Genomic DNA, 21,775 nt, shown 5'->3' on the forward strand with positions numbered 1-21,775 from the left:
CTTTTACATTTTAATTAGGGGTCGTGCAAACGTTCGAATTTACGAATTATTCGATTCGAATAGTTCGAATTTTTTCGAATAATCTGCATTCAAACCAAATAATAAACTAATTATTAAATTAAAAAATAATTCGTATTCGTCGTAATTATCGACATTTTTGACTTCCCGCTAAGAAAATTAGAAATTTTAAAAAATTCGGGAAGTTGTTGGTTTCGGTCCGATTTTCGAAAATCGAATTTCTAAGAGATCTTGCATACTGTCTGACATGGAAAATGAAAAAAAATTTTGCCGTGTAGCATGTCTTATTTAATTTATGTAGAATTTTCGAATCAAAATACGAAATAATCCTTTTCATTCCGGATATGACCGGATGACACTTTTTTTACAATAAAATTTTTATTATTTTAGTAATAAATTCTATGAAAAAAATATTCAAATTGTCAAATACATCCGAACTTTTCCATCGAAATCGATTAATTTAAAGGCACAAGACAATTATTTGAACTGATCGATTTATTCGAACTATTCGAATTATTCGAATTATAGTCGAATATTCGATTCAAAATTCGAATCGAATGTTACTATTCGATTCGATTCGATTCGAATGATATTCGCACACCTCTAATTTTAATGACTCTTAATCTTTAATGTTATCTTTTCCTATCGAAGATAGTAAGCATTCTTATCCGAGATGATAATCATTACTATCTTAGAAGGCAAAATTCAAAAATTTTTCAGATACAAGAAATATCACTATTAAAGATGGTAACTACTATCGGCAATAGTAATTATTACTATACGAGAAACGGATAATTAACATGAAAGCATGACAATGATTATCGCATACAGATAGTAATCATTCCTTATTGCAAGATGATAATAGTTGGCATTTTTTTTTTTCAGCGTGTATATATTAATGCTCTGATCTTAGTCAAAACAAACAAACTCGGCTTATTTTAAAAGCATACTCAAAACTACATTATGTCTTATCGGTCTGAATTTATTTAAAAGTAAAATTTGGCCACCTAATAAATTTCTACAAAACAATAAAATAAAACACGATAAAAAAAAATATAAAGTTCAGCATCTGAACTGGACGTAACAAATAAATTTATGGGTTAATAGATATTTAATTTAAACTTTATGAAAACTTACATCAGGTTTAAATACTGCATTGACTGATAATATAGTCGATAATAATTGAATGAATAAAAGCTTCATGATTTTACCAAAAGTAACTCAAACTTATGAACAAATAATGATAAAGATTTTTTTTCTCCCGGTTATATTTATATCAAACTTTATAACATTTATCTTATTATTCAATCAATTATATAAAGTTTTCATTGTGATACATTGTTGATTGATAATAAATATAGATTAATAACATGTACTTAATATATGCAATCAATAAGTCACGAAATAGGAAAACAGGATGTTGAATCCTTTTATTGTTCATTAGTATACACTGAAAAAACAATATCTTTATAGTTATGAAATTTTATTTGATAAAAAAAAATGGGAGAATTGATTATGGCGAATTAGATCTCTGCATTACCTGACCGTTGATCCGAGAACAATTGATCCACGACAATTGATCCGCAACAATTGATCTCAGCGATAATTGATCCATGCGACATTTCGTACTTCATTTAATAATACTAATAAATTTTTTTTTTATCATATATATATATATATATATATATATATTTATTTTCTCTCATACTAATTATGTGTGTGTAATTTTAAAAATATACTCACATACAAATACTCTCTAAGCATGAATTAGTGATTTTTCACTAATTCTAAGTGAATATTCACTAGGGTGCTTCGTATCCGGCGAAAGTATTTTTTCGTTGCTCATCAAGCAAAATATTGTTTTTTATGCTGCAACAAAAATTCCTGCCAAGTTTGAGCTCTTAATTACAATTTCAAGTACATTCCATTTGATTTCAAAGATTTCCCATTTAAAATACATGTAAATTAAATTACTTTTTTTTTAACTTTCTAATACTCAGCTGCATTTTATGATATAGACGCGGTTTTGGTCGCAAATTGTAGGGCATTTGGTGTTCTTCAAAAGTGCCCATAGTTACTTAGCTGTAATTCCAGCTGTTTTACTTGTGTCCGTTGCGGAAGTTATTTTTCTATGGAATTGACCTTTATTGGCTTGCAGAACGTAAACCAATGAAAGTATACTAAAAATGCTAATGGAGATTTTATAGGAAATTTTATTCCCTTCAAAAAAAGTCCTATCAGTCAAGTCGCTTAAGTTCATAGTTTCCGAGTTATAGTAATTTTAATAATTTGAAAAATAAAATATAAAAAAAAACTATTATAATTGATATTATATTTTTCAAATTATTAAAATTACTATAACTCGGAAACTATGGACTTTAGTGACTTGACTCATAGGACTTTTTTTGAAGGGAATAAAATTTCCTATAAAATCTCTATTAGCATTTTTAGTGTACTTTCATTGGTTTACGTTCCGCAAGTCAATAAAGGTCAATTCCATAGAAAAATAACTTCCGCAACGGACACAAGTAAAACAGCTGGAATTACAGCTAAGTAACTATGGGCACTTTTGAAGAACACCAAATGCCCTACAATTTGCTACAGAAACCGCGTCGATATCATAAAATGCAGCTGAGTATTAAAAAGTTAAAAAAAAGTAATTTAATTTACATGTATTTTAAATGGGAAATCTTTGAAATCAAATGGAATGTACTTGAAATTGTAATTAAGAGCTCAAACTTGGCAGGAATTTTTGTTTCAGCATAAAAAACAATATTTTGCTTGATGAGCATCGAAAAAAATACTTTCGCCGGAAACGAAGCACCCTAATATTCACTTTTTGTCAATGCAACAATCGTACCACGCAGAATTAGTGACTATTCACTGAATGAATAAGTAAATATATTTGAATTTACTGATTTCATAAGTGAATGTCAAGTCTCAAAGTAGAGAAATCAAACCACTAATTCAGTAAGTTAAATTCACTGAACATACAGTATGACTATTGCACTGATTTAAGTAGTGTAAAGTACTATTTAGATTAGTAAAACTAACTCATTAAATTAGTACGATGGCATAAAAGTGTCAGTGACAAAAATATATTAAAAAAAACTATATAATTCGAAAGACCGAATCGTATTGAATCTAACAAATAATAATTACTATTTGTCATAAACTAATATAAGATATACTACTCTCTAAACATGAATAAGTGAAATAAGAGAATATTCACTAATTCTGAGTGCCAACCGAACCACTTTTTGAAATTAGTGGTTCGGTTTGCACTCGGAATTAGTGAATATTCACTTATTTTCACTAATTCATGTTTAGAGAGTAACCCCAACCGGCACTCTAAAAAGGTCAGAAACTGGGCCTCTTATCTTAATAGCAATATTATTTCCTAATTCGATTTAATTTGAAATAATTCGAGAGTTAAAATTATTTAAAATAATTTTAAATCATAAAATAATATTTCGTTATTTTTTAATTCAATATGATTTAAAATGATTCATTCCAAAATTTATACTCGAAAGCGAAATAATTCAGACAATTTGGAATGATTCAAAATGATTAAGAGCTACGTCATCTCAAACCATTCCAAATTAGATTTCTTAATCAGAGATAATTATTTCAATTGAATTAATAATTTAAATTGACATTCAGAGACTCAGTTTCTGACCCTCAGAATCAATACTTTTTTTAATCGAGAAAAAGTTATCTTAAGGTAGTATCTAAGTAGTCTGGTGACTCGCGCCGTTTTTCCTGGCTATTTTTAGGGGCCTTTGAGTGGATTCTTTATAGAAATCTGGTTATCGCATTTGTCTTCATGATCGAATTTTTAAAGAATTTTGTCATAATCTAACATAATTTATTAAGTAGGTTCCAAAAATACTATTAGTTAAAAAAAAAAATATATGTAGGGGAGGGTGGGGCAGAGCGGCCCCCCTAAGCCAATTATTATTTTTTGTGGCTTTCAACCATAAGATCACTTTACTTTTGTCCTATTTCGAACAAATTTATGGACATTTTGCCAAAATTCTGAAAAAAAAAGTTTTTTTTTTGTGGGGCAAAGCGGCCCCCCTCCAAAAAGTGATAAAAAAAATTTTTTTTTCGTTTTTTTTTTTTTGTAAATTGTTTTCATCATTAAGAATGTATTTCTTTCTCTTGGCAACTATTTTTGGTCTTATATTACTCGAAAAAAATTTTTTAAGGTGTAATAAATCGTTCACTCTCGATTACCTTAATTACTAATTTTTATTTAATAAAAAAAATATCAATTCTGTAATTTTACTTTATTTAAAAAATTTATCAACTAAAAAAAAAAATTTAATTTTTATAAATTTTTAGTGACCAAATTTGCCTCTTACATAGAGAAACGGCCGAAAAATATGAAAAAATAATTCTTTCGGAAGTTTCGGCTGGTCCATTTTGCCCCAGGTGTCATGCGTAGGGCTAGAAATGTGTAATTATAATAATTTTTTTTAATTTGACGATAAAAATAAGAAAAAATCACTTTTTCAAAATTTTGGGCTTGTCCATTTTGCCCCAAATGTCATGCGTAGGGGTAAAAATGCGCAAACATATCGGATTTATAGTAATTAGTCGAAAAAAAAAAAATTTTTTTTTTGATCAAAATTTCAGGGGGGCCGCTCTGCCCCACCCTCCCCTATATATGATGATCAACCGAGAAGGACTGGTTGTGGGGAGCACTTTTGGGTTCCAAATCGTCTTGAACTCAGTTTGACTTTACATTAGGGAGTTAACCTAATGTAAAGGTTGTTGCGCGATTGGTAGGTCAGCATGCAGGTGGAAGGCTGACCTACATTGCCCACGGCGCGCCACGGAGTAATAACAAAATCCTCGCTGGCTGCCCAACATGCACCGTGGGCATTAATATTATTATTATTATTATTTGCTATTCGATTATGTAAAATATGAGATAAGTTTCAAATTTCGTGACAATATTTGGCCTTGTTATATTACTATGGTTGCACGCAGATTTTAATCGAAAATTGATTCATTGATTATTTACTTTGTATTTTTTTATGTAATAATTTTATATTGTTGTTAATTGATTTTGTAATGATAGCTTAGTGTATGCTTACGTAATCGGTGGTTCCGAATTTCCGATTTAAATAAGACCTCTTACTCGATGCAATATAAAGCTAATTACGATTATATGGCTCATAGTTACTGTAATAATTCGAAGGTATTAACAGCTTACACGAAAATATGATATTCCCAATCATTATAGTTTTTATCACTCAATGGTTTGGCATACAGGTAATTTATTTAATTATAACGTCAACTTTATATTCTAATTACTTTTGTTCCTTATTTTCGCAATAAATATATTGTCTTTAATATAATTTTTTAGGGATCCGTTCGTGTAATTTCCGAGGATATCATATGTCCGGTATACAGTGAGGAATATTTCACAGAACCTGAAGTTTACCAGATTGATGAGATTACAGTGTTTTTTAATTTGACGATAATTAAAGTACTTCCGATCGAAACTCAAGTAATTATTGCTGCTTATTGTTATTATTCGAGAAAAAATGATTTTGCCTAACCATATACACGGCAAGATATAGATAGTACTGATTACTGTTCTGCGCACATGGAAAGAATTCTTGTATGAACATTGCCATGTAGTTTATTTTAAAAATAATTCTAAATCGAGTAATTTTGAGCCATTACGACTTTTTACTTTTGACTTACGAAATTTTATTCTCCCAGTAAGTAAAAATCAATCAGATGAATTTTTACTCACAATCACAAGTAAAAATTACCCCTAGCCACTGTCTAAATAAACACTCCCGTGAAAAATGAAACATACATGGCCATACATGGGCATACCAACTTTTTTTATAGCCATGCACGACCATATATGAATCATATAAGGCCGTATATGGCCATACATGGTTTTGTATGACTATGTATGCCCGTGATTAATTAAACATATATGGCCATATATGGCCGTTTATAGTTCATGTATTGGCATATATGGCCATACATAGAAACGTATGACTATATATGACCTTGTATGCCCGTGATTAATTAAGCATATATGGCCGTATATGGCCGTACATAGTCCACGTATGGGCATGTATGGCCATACGTAATTGTAGTGTTGAATACTACAAATACTATTCCGGACAGTAGTGGACACAGTCTAGATAGCATATAGTACTGTCTGAAATTTTTCTTTTACAGAAAGTATTCAGCACTATCTCAGAGAGTTGCCATTACTATATACTGTTTTTTCCGTGTATGATATACATTTCTTAAAATGGGAATCTGTTTAATTATATTGAATATAATTTTAACTCTATTTAGGGTGCACATAACATCTAAAAGTTTCGAATGATTTTCAAATATGAATAGTAGGGTGATCCAAAAAATAACAACTTTTTTCTTTCTCGGAAACGGGTTCAAAAGTTTCATTTATATAAAAGAAGACGCCTGTGAAAATTAGAGCTCTTAATATTAACATTGAGAGGCTCCTCATCGCACTTTTCTATTTTCCATAAGAATAACATGGAAAAAATTTTTTTTACGTCTTCTGATTTTTATAAGTAGCTAACGATAGGTCATAGGAATAATTGGTAGGCATATTTTTGTAGGAAATTAAATGTTCTACAAAAAAAAGTTTCTTATCATTTTTTGATAAATCTATTTGTTCAAAAGTTATTTGAGGTTGAATTCGAATTCATATTAAATTTTGAGATCTTTTTACTTTTCCGGCGAAACTATCAGACCTGTTACAAAATATCATGGGACCTTTTTTGTAGACAATTTTTTTCCATAGAAGGTATTTCTAACAAAGTTTTTTCGAATTCCTCATTGTTTTCTAGTTATTTTTATTTTAATGTCAAGCTCATAAAAAAAATAGTCTTCTGATCGATTTTAAGAGCTTGACATTAAAATAAAAATAACTAGAAAACAATGCGGAATTCAAAAAAACTTCATTGAAAATTACTTGTAGGGAATAAAATTGTCTACAAAAAAGGATTCATGATATTTTGTAATAGGTCTGATAGTTTCGCCGAAAAAGTAAAAAGATCTCACAATTTAATATGAATTCGACTTCAACCTCAAATAACTTTTGAACAAATAGATTTATCAAAAAATGATAGGAAACTTTTTTTGTAGAGCACTCAATTTCCTACAGAATATGCCTGCCAATTGTTCCTATGACGCATTGTTAGCTACTTATAAAAATCAGAAGACGTAAAAAAAATTTTTTCCATGCTATTCTTATGGAAAATAGAAAAGTGCGTTGAGGAACCTCTTAATGTTAATATTATGAGCTCTAATTTTCACAAGTGTCTTCTTTTATCTAAATGAAACTTTTGAACCTGTTTCCGAGAAAAAAAAAAAATTGCTATTTTTTGGATCACCTTAATGAATAGCTTGATTCGATGAGAAATAAATAACTCATAAGTTCGAACTATTTGCATACTTCTAACGCGTACACAGAAAGAATTTTTTGATCAAAATTACTCTGTAATTTTGAGTAATCCTGGGCCGTTGCGAAAAATTGGTATTTTTAACTTCCCACTAAGACAATCGATGATTTTCGAAAAATTCGGAGTTATTGTTTTCACCCCGATTTGCAAAAATAGAAATTTCATCAGATGTCGACGTTTTGAGGTCCTAGGAAGTTATTCTGACTAATTTCAGAATGATGTCCGTGTGTCCGTGTGTGAGTGTGTGTGTGTATGAGTGTGTGTGTCCGGGTGTGTGGGTGTGTGTGTGTAAACGCTTTGTTTCTTTTTAACTAATGAATCGGTTTGGATGGTTAAGGCAGCAATCGAAAGAGCTTGTTGGCCATCAACTTTCCTGAAAATTTCAGATCATTTGATCATGTAGACTCGAAAATATGGGTAAATTACGAAAAAAAAATAATTTCGTTTTTTAGTGATTTTTCAGAAACGACTTGAACGATCGACTTCAAAATCGAATCAGCTCTAGAATTTTATAAGCCGCGTCGAATGCGACCTCAACCATCTCAATCGGTTAATTTGTTCGAGAGATATCGTGGGAGAAAGAAATGCTAAAAAACGGTTTTTTTCGAAATCAATGGCAGACAAAAGTAATTTCGAACTCGAAGAGCTCTAAAATAAATTCACAACAAAGTTTTCGAGTTCCTCGAGCATTAAAACAGCGGCAAGTTCTGGGGCTGACCGACAGATTTTTTTTTTGTCAATTTTCGACTCATCATGATGAACTCATATTTCTTTGCTAGCCACTGGCTACTTTTCATATCTTGTCATTAGCTCATATTTCTGAGTTAGCGATTAGCTATTTATAATTGCACACTCACTATCTCATTGTTTTAACCTAACTATTGGATATGTTTGAATCCATCCACTGGCTTATTCTGATCAATCACCCATCAGCTAAGATGGCGTTACATAGTGAGGTTATGGCTGGTTAATTCTATTAGGCAGTGATGAGGTATGACTCAAATCTATGAGCTACGGGCTGGCCACTTATGAGTTTCAATTCTACTCGGGTGTTAACTAATATCATATCAGTTAACGAAACTGCAGTTAATAGTGGAGGTCTCCTTCAACTATGTTTTTTATAGTTCAGAAAACCATTCTTTTCTCTCAGTGTGTATTTAATTCAGATATAGTTAATCTGATCAGATCTTACGAGATATATATGCCAATCTGACTAGATATAATCATGTCTGATATTGTATCTAGTCCAGATCTAATTATATCTGATTAGATCTAACCGGACATAAACAGTGGTTGGCCAGATATCATGAGATCTGATCAGATATAATATTAGATCTGATTTAGATATAATTATATCTGGTTAGATCTAAATCATTTTCCCCGGGACATTATTTTGAGGCTAGACTATAGGTTGGTAATTAGATCTAGTGAGATGAGAGCAGGCCCTGCTTGACAGCAAGGATATAACAATGGTATATTTTGTTATTTACGTGTTGCTTATATATTAGCAGTTTAAAAAACGTAATCTGCCCGTTTATCATTAAGTCCTAGGTGGCCAAAGTAATCAGATGTCAGTAATACTTCCATCATCAATAAAAGTACTTTCAAAAAGACGTATTTTACGGTAGCATACCAAAACTATTCGGTAAAACTTTGGTAATTTTACCGTAAAAAATTCCTTACCGAGCTTAGCAATTTATGGTAGAATAACGTAATTCCCTGAAATTTTCACAGAACTTTTCGGTATTCTACCGCAATTTTAACTTAAAAATGTGGTAGTTTATTGTAAAACTACGGTCGTTTGGTGTTTTTTCCGTAATTTCGGTATTTTATCTATTTTAGGTCCACCAGTAAATTCTTTATAATTTTTTTCATTCTAAGCAAACTAAAAATTCCAAAATGTTTCGAATTTGTTCACCTCACCTTGTATTTGAAATTCTTACTTGATTTTACTATAATGCTGTGCTACGTTGATATTTTGAACAAGTTTTTTCAGTTACCCTTTTATAAACAAACGAGTTAAATGTACAAATATAAGTTTGAAAACATGAAACAACATTTGAATTGTCTTTATTTTGTGATCTGTTATTTCTAGATGTTAGACGATAAAATTTTTTTTGAAATGAACGAAACTTTCTATAATAGTAAGTTTACAGCTCATAAATCAAAAAATCAATCCATTCATAATTTTCAGTATCATACTGTATTAATGGCAGCATCAATGGGTGAATATGTTGTGCATACTGGAATCGAAATACAGATGGACTTGTGTGATATATTCGAGGAACCTATTGTAACGGCTGGTCTTTTGGATGAATTTGGATTTTCTGCAGACCATTGCCCACCCGACATTGTAAGTTATAATTGATTACGAGATATAGAGGAATTTACTTGGGCTATGATGATTCAATAAATTCTTATTATTTTTCAAATAGCAGAAAAATTAAGTTAATTTAACTATAAAATTATAGTGCAATAATGCTTCAACTATTTAATCATAATTTCTATAACAATGATTTATAGTTATTATATCAGTCGGGAAATAGTCAAGATAACTATTTTTTAGTACAATTAGTCATATCAAATCTTTACATAACTAATTTAAAAATGTTTATGAAATGAAAATTTTATTATTTTCATAACTTAATTCTAGAAGTTTTATTTACTATAAGTATTTCATTGGAAAGCATAAAAATTTAAGTATCGTTAAACATAAAGTAATAATTATTGGTAATATTAAATATTTATTAATGTTATTACTTTTATATAATTGATAAAAATCTAGTGTATAAGTCAAGTAAACTATACATTTATGATCGAGTGAACAATAATTTTAGTTATCACGATTAGAAGATTATATTTATAGTATCTATAACTTTTATTCTGTTGTAATTTTATATTTACATTAACTAGTAGAATTAAAGTTAATGAATGAATACAAATTATTCTTGTTGTCTAGTATTGTATTTATTACTTCCCGGGAAAAAATCATCAGGCCTGATCATGCTTGATCATGTATGAATCATGCATGATCCTGCATGATCCAGGCATGACTTTACACGATCATGCAAAGACATGTTCAATCATGCATGACCACGCATAACAAGGCAAGAATAGTCATGCATGATCAATGCAATATCATGCATGACCAAGCTTAATCATGAATGATCATGCCTGAATTTGCATGATCAATGCAATATCATGCATGACCAAGCTTAATCATGAATGATCATGCCTGAATTTGCATGATTTATGCAAAGGCATGCATGTCTATGAAAATCCATGTTCAATTGCGCATGGTCATGCATGACGAGGAAAGAATAATTACACATGACTCATGCAACGTCATGTATGACCAAGCTCAGTCATGAATGATCATTACGAATTATGCAACGTCATACATGACTATGTAAAATCATGCCCAATCATGCATGACTATATATAACGGGAAATTAATAATCATGCATGAGATTGCATGATTGAGTATGACTTTGCATGAGCATACATGAGTATGCCTGATTCATACAAAGTGATATTCAATCATGTATGATCATGGATAAGAATGTAAAATTCGAATCGAATAATAATAATTATAATTAAAAAATTTTGTTGCTTAAAATTTATTTTTTAATAATTATTAAACTATTACATATATAATTCGTACTATGAAACTGCTATTTTTTTTTGTTTAATAAGCCTTAAGGCTTAGGCAAGACTAAGCATGGTCATGTATGAATCATGCACGATTAAGCATGATTCATGCAAAGTCATATCTGATCATGCAAAAAATACAATCGAAATCCGATCGAGCTTGAATCAGATTTAATCGAAGTTTTTAATCAGGAATAATAAAATATTTTTGATGAAAACATTTTAATAATTAAACATTTATTTTTATTTTAAAGCCAGTAGTTAAAGTTATTTTTTTTTTTTATCGATGATTAAAATAAATTTAATTCATAATTTTTGATTCAACTAATTATAAAAATTAATCTTTTTTTCTAAGAAATAATTGAAATAGATTTAATTGCAAATTTTTTTTTTTTTATTAATTGAAGAATTGAATTAATAAATTTTTGCGAAATTGAAAATGATAGTCAATACAATTGCATATTTTTTTTTTTTTTCGATTTTTGTTAAATTGGATTGAACAAGATATCAACAAGTATTAATTGTTAACTTAAATTAAATATGAAGCTAACGACTTTGTTCTATGTCGCTTAGATACTAGTTAAATATTTTGACCTTAAGGGGGGGTAGGGTTTTAAAGGCGAAAAAAAAGCATATTTTTGTGATTTTTTCCCGGCGAGATGAGTAATACAATTTTATTCAACTTAATCACATATTATTGTACAACTTTCAAAGAATATCAGAAAAAATTTTCAACAAAAAATATTGATTAATAAGCCGGTGACGTTGAATCTCTGGAGGCGCCTCGAAAAAAAGTCGTTTTGCGGTGAACATCATAACTCGTTACCGGATCATCAGAAAAAAAAAAATTGATATGCATTTTTAAGTTGATGCATTTCTCGAGGTAACCACGAAGAGTTTTTTTTTTTTTTTTTTTCGATTTTTTGCAGCACTTGGAAGTGAAAAACGCGATTTTAGCTCAAAAAATCGCGGTTAATTTGTTATTAAAAAATAGAAAAAAATGAAAAACAAAAAAAAACTCTTCGTAGTTACCCGTTGATTTATGTGAAGAAGTAATGTTCAAATTTTCAAAAGGATCGGTTCAGTAGATTTTGAGTTATGATGTTCACGGACTTTAAAAATAACGTTTTCGGGAAAATCCATTCAAAGTTTTTTATTCGTGAAAATTTGAAATAAACTATCAATAAAAGAATATGAATTTTTATACTTATATTGAGTCATCAGTTTACATCCTATGAAAGACACACAGCCGGAGAAAGGGATTCGTAAGAACAAAGAAAATTGCAGCTGATTTCTACTAGGGGTATGTAGGGGCAGGTCGGGCAGGTATAAAAATCAGGTATCACGGCCGGTCATTTGAAACACTGTAACTTCTTTAGTTTTACTCGGATTGATTTAAAATTTGTACACAATATTCTCGACATATTGTTCATTCAGAAAAAAAATTTAAAAAATAATTTTAAAACCCTACCCCCCCCCCCTTTAATATTTTTTACTACAATAAGTGCATACTCACTGCACTTATTTACAGATAAAATCTGTCATTCGGCTGATATAATAATCAAAGACAACAATTTTCGATACAGTTTAATGTGGCATAAAAGAATGTTCATCCGTTTTTCACGAAAATTGCGATTTTTCTTCCAAACAATTAATTTTAAAAACTTGTAACTTTTGAATTATAAGGTTTAAAAATAATTGGATAACATTAATTGATGGATAATAAAATGATCTACAAAGAATTCAGAAATCTTTGTTTTTTACATACAATAAAATTTTTGTATGGAACTAAAAAAAAATATCGATTTTATTTTACACAGTCTAATATATCGGCGAGGGCGGGGCAAAATGGGGTACTTAAGGAAATAGTAAATTTTTGGGAACTCAAATACGTTAAATATTTTTTTTTTATCATACCGATGCCGAAAGTTCGTATTCTGTCCCTAATTTGCGGGATGAAAGTGGTACATTCTAGCCCGACTAATAAAATTAGAAAAAAAAGATAATCGCTATATTTATTCCCAGCTAAATATAAAAAAAAAAGTTATATTTTTTCCCGGCTGTCAAACTTCATTTACACGTTCAACCTAACCCAAGCTAATCCGTTACGTACTTGTTTACAATATCATATGTAAAGTAAAATCAAAATTTTATGGTATTGTAATTCCTCAATATTATGATATTCTTATAGTGAAGTATATTTATAAATAAATTAATAGAAAAAATTATTTTGTTTAATGATCTATGTCAAACAATTCAGTTGAATAATTTTGAAAATTACACGGAAAGATTGGAACCCGACTGGTTACTGTTCTGCACCCGACTCAGTGTGGTGCTGGAAAAAAATGCTCGATTATGGTGAAGCACCACACTGATTACTGTGCGGAACCTGACTGAGTCGTGTGCGCATTAGGGTGGGTTGAAAAAAAACTTTTTTTTTGTTTTTCTTAGCATGGGGGTAGAATTTGTACCTTATAAAAAAAAAAAATGGTTGGAATGACTTACTTTCTTCCCTTGGTTCACAATATACTATTTTTTTTTTAATATTCATAGTAAATAGAAAAAATTTTCAGCTGCCGTGAAAAAAAAATTAATATCATTTGCGACGATTTGAATTAGTATTCAATCACTGTGAAGAAATAATTCGTGCAAACGTCAATTTTTATTCAAATGAATCATTATAAAATAATTGAAACAAAAACTGAGTTGTGGTTGTTTTTTGAATTTTAATAGTTAATATAGTTATGAGATTGTTATTTTAACTACGTGACGGTTGTCGTTATGATCATTAGTTTACTTATAATCATTGTAATCAAACAATTCATAATGCTACATTGTTTTGTTTCATTAATACCGATTTGTTTAGTTAAATTAACTATGGAGTTATAGTGCAATAAAGCTTCAACTAAAAAATTTCAGTTTTAGCAATTAACTCGATAATTATAATAACTATTTAATATTAACTATAAATCAACACTTATGATTGAAACAATTTTTTAGTTGCTTGAACTAACGAAAAAGTTGTTTTAATTACTTAAAATTTATTTAATTTTTACTACATTTCAGTAGTTGCGATAAAAAAATTTAATCACTATCAAATTTTAGAAGTACCAATTGATTTTATTATGTTTCAGCAATTAATGAATAGTTAATATTACGATTATTAATAATATTAGGAATTAATTTTGGATTAGAATTACAATTTGGATTACAATTAACCTTCTCAACAAGACAATTTATAGATAAATTGAGAAAAATATATATAGCCCGAACTGGGAATCGAACCAAGACCATGTCGGTATCGCGCAGAGTGCTCTACCAGTTGAGCTATCCGGCACTATACTATATTCCGTTCAATTTGATCTATAACTTATTGAGCCACACCGTCCATCGTACGGTAATACACCAATTTTTGAATATATTGAAACCTAAACTAAATGAATCGCAAAATCTCGCTAATTCAGCTATAGGCTTGTTTTCTAAGAGTGAGGGTAAAAAAGGACAACGACTTACTTTCTCGGAGAACTTCAGATAGTTAATTTGATAAAACATTATATAGATAATACACCAATATAACCTTTGCGTGTTTAATCAGCTTAACCTTTACGGAAAAATACTAATGAGTACTAAAATGAAACACTATTGGAAGACTAATGGTTTGGTTTTTCGCGCACTAATTGTTTAATGTCCTTAGTCCATCTTAAGCAATGAGTGCTTAGAGTTATTGTTGCATTTAGTTTTATTAATCCAACAGTTAGTTTAACACTAATCACTTTCAATAGCGTTAAAAGATTCCTTAGTCGGAGTACTAATGATCACTAATCGGACAGTTATCAACACCATTGAATTTTTAATAGTGATCAACAGTATTTATTATTTAGTTTTTCCGGTAATGCACAGAAAAAAAGGATTACTTGAACTAAGGAATTTACGTTCTTCCCAAATTTTTTCTTGAATCAAGCTTACATTTTGTTTTTGATTCAAATAACAACAAAATTTGGATTTAGAAGCTAATTTCTTTATTGAATAAATAACTATCTCGATTCAAGAATAGAATTATTCAGCTTGAAAAACTTTTGTTTTTGTTTAAAAACATTTCAGACTTATCTCAAGTATTTTTTTATTCGGTTTAAAGTATTTAGATTTTTGATTCCAGTATTTTTTCTTGGCTTAATATAATTTAATTTTCGACTCAATTATTTTTTTTTCTTGGTTTAAAGAGATTTGATTCTTAGCCCAAGTATTTTTTTTCTTGGTTTAAAGTGATTTGATTCTCAGCCCAAGTATTTTTTTTCTTGGTTTAAAGTGATTTGATTCTCAGCCCAAGTATTTTTTTTCTTGGTTTAAAGTGATTTGATTCTCAGCCCAAGTATTTTTTTCTCTTGGTTTTTCAAAAAATAATTTTTCCTGTTTAAAAAAATTATTTAACTCTGTACGACTTATTTATCCCTCCCTGGAGAGGTTAAATGTCATTTTTTTTACCATCGGTAAAGAAGGAATTTTAATTTTTTTGACTTATGATGGGACTCGAACCGCCGACCCTTAGATAGAAATCCAGTTTAAGTCATGTGCTTTAGACCACTCGGCCACCACACGCATTTGAAAGTAAAAATTTATTCTTTTACTTAAATCTATTCAGTATTATATATATTTAAGACTAAGCTAAAAAAAATTCCTTTATTGAATAATAATAAAAAAAATTTTGCCTTCATTTGTAAACCATCAAGTTTTCTTAATTTAAGAATATTTTGTTTTAAATTAGAATAAAACAAATATAGTTTCACTCGGAAATTCCGAAAATAGCTGAATTTATAATAATTAAAATATGTACCCGGGAAAAAATGTTTTTATAAGATTTTGTAAAATTTTATAAAATTTTACAAAATTTTAGTACTAACATTTTATAAAATTTTATACTAAAAATGGCCTGGTAAAATTTTATCAAATTTTATAAAGTTTCATAAAATTTTATAAAACTTTGTAAAATTTCATAAAATTTTACCAGGCCATTTTCAGTATAAAGTTGTATAAAATTTTGTAAAATTTATAAAATTTTATAAAGTTTTATAAAATGATTTTTTCTTTCCGGGACAGGTCACCCATCCAATTAATGGCCAACCTCGATGCTGCTTAACTTTTTTTATTGAAGAATCGTAGTCTGCTCCGCTCGTCTATTGGTCAATTGTAGCTTAGAAATATTCGTGGCTGTATTTATGATTACTCATGAATTCTTATCAGCCATATTTCATAGTATAAATTTATAATTATATATAAAAAAAAGATTTGAATAATTCAACTATCGACTGTTTAATGGACATAAAATTTTAAAATTAATTAAATTTATTGATTTTTCATGATTTTTATTTTTGAATTAATGGCGAAACCTTTGAACTTTTAAATTAAATTTAAAATTATCATATTATGTAATATATATATAAATATGTAAGAGAAAGGGGTGTCGGGGGTAGGCAAAACGAGGTACTTCTAAAATATTATAAAAAAAATTTTTTTTTTTTTAAATCTATTATAACCATCCCAAAATTACTTTTGTAAATATAATTGAGCGTTATTTTGAATTTTTTTCGTTAAACTTTTTCAAGAATCGAGTGCCGGTCGAAAAATGTTAAAGACTTTTGTATTATGATAAAAACTATTAAAAACTTTTTGATCTTCCTTTGCATCCAATAATTGTGTAAAATATAATTTTTCTTAATGTAAATAACTTACAAAAAATTTTGATAAAATCGAACTTATTCAATATTCAGAATTTTTTTTTTTTTTCTACATTTTGGTGGGGGTACCCTGCATATATTTAGGTAATCAAATATATTTTTTGTAATATAATTTTCATATTTGTTTATCACCATATTTTGCCCGCAAAAATGAAATTTTTTTTTTATGGCCATTGAAAATTTTATTTATTTACTTTGAATTTATAACAAATTTTATAATAATTTGAAATAAACTTTATAAAATTGTGTGAAATTTTATCAAATTTTACAAAATGCTACCCTACACTAGATGCAATAGTGACATCAAGTTCAATAAAGTTTTATGAAATATTATAAAATTTTATATAATTTTATAAAATTTCATACAATTATATAAAAGTTTATCAAATCATTACTCCCCTTTTGAGATCTTACTTTATAAAATTGTATAAATTTGTATAAGATTTTATAAGATCGCATATAATTTTATGAAATCGTATACAACTTTATAAAATTTTATAAAATTTCATCTAAATATTACTTCTCTTCTAAGGACTTACTTCATAAAATTATATAAAATTGTATAAGATTGTATAAAATTTTATATAATTTTATGAAATCGGACAAAACTTTATAAAATTTCATACAATTATATCAAATTTCATTTAATTATTACTTCCCTCACTAGGATCTTACTTTATAAAATTTTATAAGATTGTATAAAAATTTATATAATTTTATGTAATCGTATAAAAGTTTATACAATTTCATAAAATCTTATAAAATTTCGTACAATTATATAAAATTTTATCTAATAATGACTTCCCTTTTAAGATCTTACCATATAAAATTTTATAAAATTTTATAAAATTCTATGAAATTTGATAAAATTATATGAAATTCTATTAAATTTCGCTGTACAGTCTTATAAAATTGTATAAAATTTTATATAATTTTATACAATTGTGTAAAACTTTATAAAATTTTGTTATATTTTATACAATTTTATAAAATTACATTTATTTATTACGTTCCTTACTCAGATCTTACTTTATAAAATTTTAGAAGATTTTATAAGATTTTATAAAATTGTATTAAATATTGTAAAATTTTATAAAATTGTATGAATTTTTATAAAATTTTGCTGTAAAATCTTATAAAATCTTACAAAATTTACAAAATTGTATAAAATTTTATAAAATAATATAAAATTTTATAAAAACATTTTTTCCCGGGTACTTGCTAAACTTACAAATAATTATAACATATATGAAATAATTATTATTATCTTGCTTTTTAAATTTTATCTACTAAACCTTATAGCGTGGACAAAATATTCATTTCTTGTGTAGGAGCGACAAAGATAGAGTACTGAGAAAAGAGTGGGAGAACCTCTGCGTGAATCCAAGAGAAAACTTACTTGGCTTAAGCTCGCAGTGCTCTTGGTTTGAGATTTGTATTTTAGTTCAAGTTATTACTGTTTATTGACTTAAAACATCGCATTACTTTATTCAACGTTGTAGCTTTCTTGTACTGAACATTTATATTTTTTGATTAAAGTAACAAATATATTACAGTAAGGAACAATATTTATTAAATCAAGAAATTTTAATTATTAAATTAAGTAACTCAACTGCTGAATCAATCTTTGAAAATGTATTGAGTCAAAAATTTTTTTTTTTCGTTCAAGATTTAAAATCCAAGGAATTTTTTTACTTGCGTCAAGAAAATCTCGTTTTTCATTCCATACCCTCAAAAGTTTCTTGGCTTAAGAAAAATTTCTTTGAGCCAAATAATTTTTTTTTCTGTGTGGAAACATAGTTTGACTAAAAACATGAGAGATAATGAGATACGCGATCCATTTTCAACTAAATCGTTATTTTGAATTCAGTATTGATTTTTGTTACTCATATCTATGAATGTCATTGTGACCTAATGTTTTAACCTTAATCCCACCACTTTTCAGGGTGTTTATGGAACTGAAGGTCATGTAGCTCCAACAGATAGATTACCAGATGATGTCCCACCTAATCAATACTTGCTGACTACAACTTTATCATACGAAGGTAAATCATTATTAGTATTGCAAATGTTTTATAAAGTTCAATAAACCGTGGTTATTTTTGGACTGACACTATTATGATAATTACTTATTTTTCGTTGTGTAATCAATGTAATCATGGATCTTAATAAAAATAACTAATCTAATGGCATTTTTATTTCCATAAGATATCCTCATTAAATTTTATGTAATATTCCACGAAGATGCTTGCGTAAGGAACATTAGGTCAAACTTTCTACAGAATCATTTATTGGCAGACAGCCTTTCTTGGTGATGTGTGTAATCAACATTAGTATAGTCATTTTATTGATGTTTTTTAATCCCCGCTAAGAAAATCGACGATTTTCGAAAAATTCGGGAAATTGTTTTCACCCCGATTTGCGAAAATCGAAATTTCATCAGTTGTCGACATTTTGAAGTCTTAGGAAGCTATTCTGACTATGTTCAGAATGATGTCCGAGTGTCTGTATGTATGTGCGTGTGTGTGTGGATGTAATGTATGTGTGTATGTATGGGTGTGACCAGTCTATATCTTTTTAACTAATGAACCGATTTGGATGGTTAAGGCGGTAATCGAAAAAGCTTGTTGGCCGTCAACTTTCCTGAAAATTTCAGATAATTTGATCAAGTAGACTCGAAAATATTTGCGAATTACGTAAAAAATAAATTTTTCCTTTTTTAGTATTTTATTGATTTCTCAAAAACGAGTGAACGATTAACTTCAAAATCTAATCAGCTCTAGAACTTCATAAGCCGCGTCGAATGTGACCTCAACCATCTCAATCGGTTAATTTGTTCGAGAGATATACAGGTTTTACGTGGCGTACCAACTGATCTCAGTATGAATGAAATCAAAGACACAATCACTGGTGAAAATTCAGGTATGCGGGTAGTGGATGTTTTTCGACTCAAAAAAAGAGCGAAGCAAAAATTGTCTAGCATTCAAGAGCATGGCATAAGTGAGAAACAAAGTGGATTTACTCCTCTTCAGTTTGCGTTAAATTTGAATCTACACGTTTGCTGCATCAAATAAGAATGTAGGGAGTTTTACTGCCAGTTGCTGAGTACACTGAGAGAAAAAAGTGCATATTTTCAAGTAAAAATACTTGATTCAAGTATTTTAGATACTTAAATAGTACCAAGTAAATAATTTCTTAATTCTAGTAAAAATACTTGTGAAATCTATTAATACTAAAAACTTAGGTTTAATAAAAAAAAATAATGTTAAATAATAAAAATAAAAATTTAATATTTAAAATACTTGAAATAAATGATGAAAAAAATTTAATTTAGTAATTAAGATACTACAATTAAAAAATAAAAAGTCACATCTAGTAGTTGAAATACTCAAGTTCAATAATTAAAAATTAAAGATTAGTATTTAAAATACTCGTGATCAATATTGAAATATTTTAATTTAGCATTTAAAATACTTTAATTTAATAATTATAAGTTTTCATTTACTACTTAAAACACTAAAGTATAATAATTGAACATTTTCATTCAGTATTTGAACGACTTAAGTTCAGTAATTAAAAATTTATATTTAGTAATTAAAATACTCAAGTTTAATAATTAAATCTTCTTATTTAGTATATAAAATGATCAATTCAATAATTAAATATTTATATTTAGTATTTAATTTTAATACGTATGGATACTTCTTCGGATTCCCCTGCGCTGTTATAGTTATCACTGAAAAGCATTCCAAAAATCTACTCACAAGTATTTACCTCAAGGGTAATTGTACTCTTCTACTAGGATACTGTCCTGTTGCGAGTAGTTGACAGAGTGACCTTTTCACTCCTTTGAACGGAAGTTATTACTTCTATTCTAACTATCCAACTAGGAAAATGTTGCAGCGCTCTTCTGCGCCTAGCGGTGACTCCTGGTACTAATTTTTTCTTTCGCACTCTGCGTCTGCACACTTTGTTATTTTCACTCGCCTTTTTTTTTCTCTATCTCTTTATTCATTTAAATTTATTTATTTTTTTTTTACACGCATTATATTTTTTTGCGTTTATTTTTTTTTCTTTTAATAATTTTTTTTTTTTATATATGAAAATATTGTGACTCGTCACACCATGATAAAAAATTCCTTAAGTTGAGAAAAAAATATTCTCGAACTGGAAAAAAAATCACTTGGGCTGAGAAATTTTATTACTTAGTTTAAAATTTTTTTTGTTGACTTAATAGAAAAAATGTCTTTAGCCAAGAATAAAGATTCTTGACTTGAGAAAAAAATATTCTCAAACTGAAAAAAAAAATCACTTAAGATGAGAAATTTTTTACTAAGTTTAAAATTTTTTTTGTTTTAGTTCAAGAACTTTTTTATTTGACTCAATACGAAAAATGTCTTTAGCCAAGAATAAAGTTTCTTGACTTGAGAAAAAATATTCTCGAACTTGGAAAAAAATTGCTTGGTCAAAGAAAGATTTTTCTTGGCTTACGTAATTGCTTTTTTGAATATAGAAATATGTCAACTTAATTCAAGAAATAATTGCTTGTTACAAGTAACTCATGTATCTAGTAATATATTACTAGATCGAAGCAATAGTTGCTAAAAATAAGAAATATTATACTTCAATTTAGGAAAAATTTCTTGTTTTAAGTATTCACAGAAATAAGTAAAAAAAATACTTGAAAAAAATTTTTTTTTCGCTCAGTGTACGTTCCACCAGTACGGATTTGCTACAAATATGGTCGTTTGGGACATATCAGCGGCAAGTGTGTTAATAAAGAAGTCTGCCTTCAATGTAGTCAAGTTCATGTTCGTACTGCGGAAGAGAAATGCATAAATACTGAAAGGTGCGTAAACTGTGAAGGGATTCACAGTGCTTGAGACTCTCGATGTCCTAGTA

The 21,775-nt window shown here is 28.3% G+C and overlaps 1 protein-coding gene across 2 annotated transcripts in view; it reads right to left on the reverse strand.

Moving 5' to 3' along the window:
• Positions 1-21,775, reverse strand: part of LOC130669986 (uncharacterized) — a 51,436-nt gene that overhangs the window by 4,017 nt on the left and 25,644 nt on the right. The window contains exon 1 of one of the 2 annotated variants that reach the window (XM_057473155.1): positions 1,156-1,272. The exons of the other annotated variant lie outside the window; for it this stretch is intronic. Within the exon in view, the coding sequence (XP_057329138.1) occupies positions 1,156-1,221 (66 nt within the window). The 5' untranslated portion in view covers positions 1,222-1,272. Of the gene's footprint in view, positions 1-1,155; positions 1,273-21,775 lie in introns of those variants that run through there. 2 annotated transcript variants of the gene reach the window in all.

The sequence above is a fragment of the Microplitis mediator genome, chromosome 6 (assembly GCF_029852145.1).
Source record: "Microplitis mediator isolate UGA2020A chromosome 6, iyMicMedi2.1, whole genome shotgun sequence".
Lineage (NCBI taxonomy): Eukaryota > Metazoa > Arthropoda > Insecta > Hymenoptera > Braconidae > Microplitis > Microplitis mediator.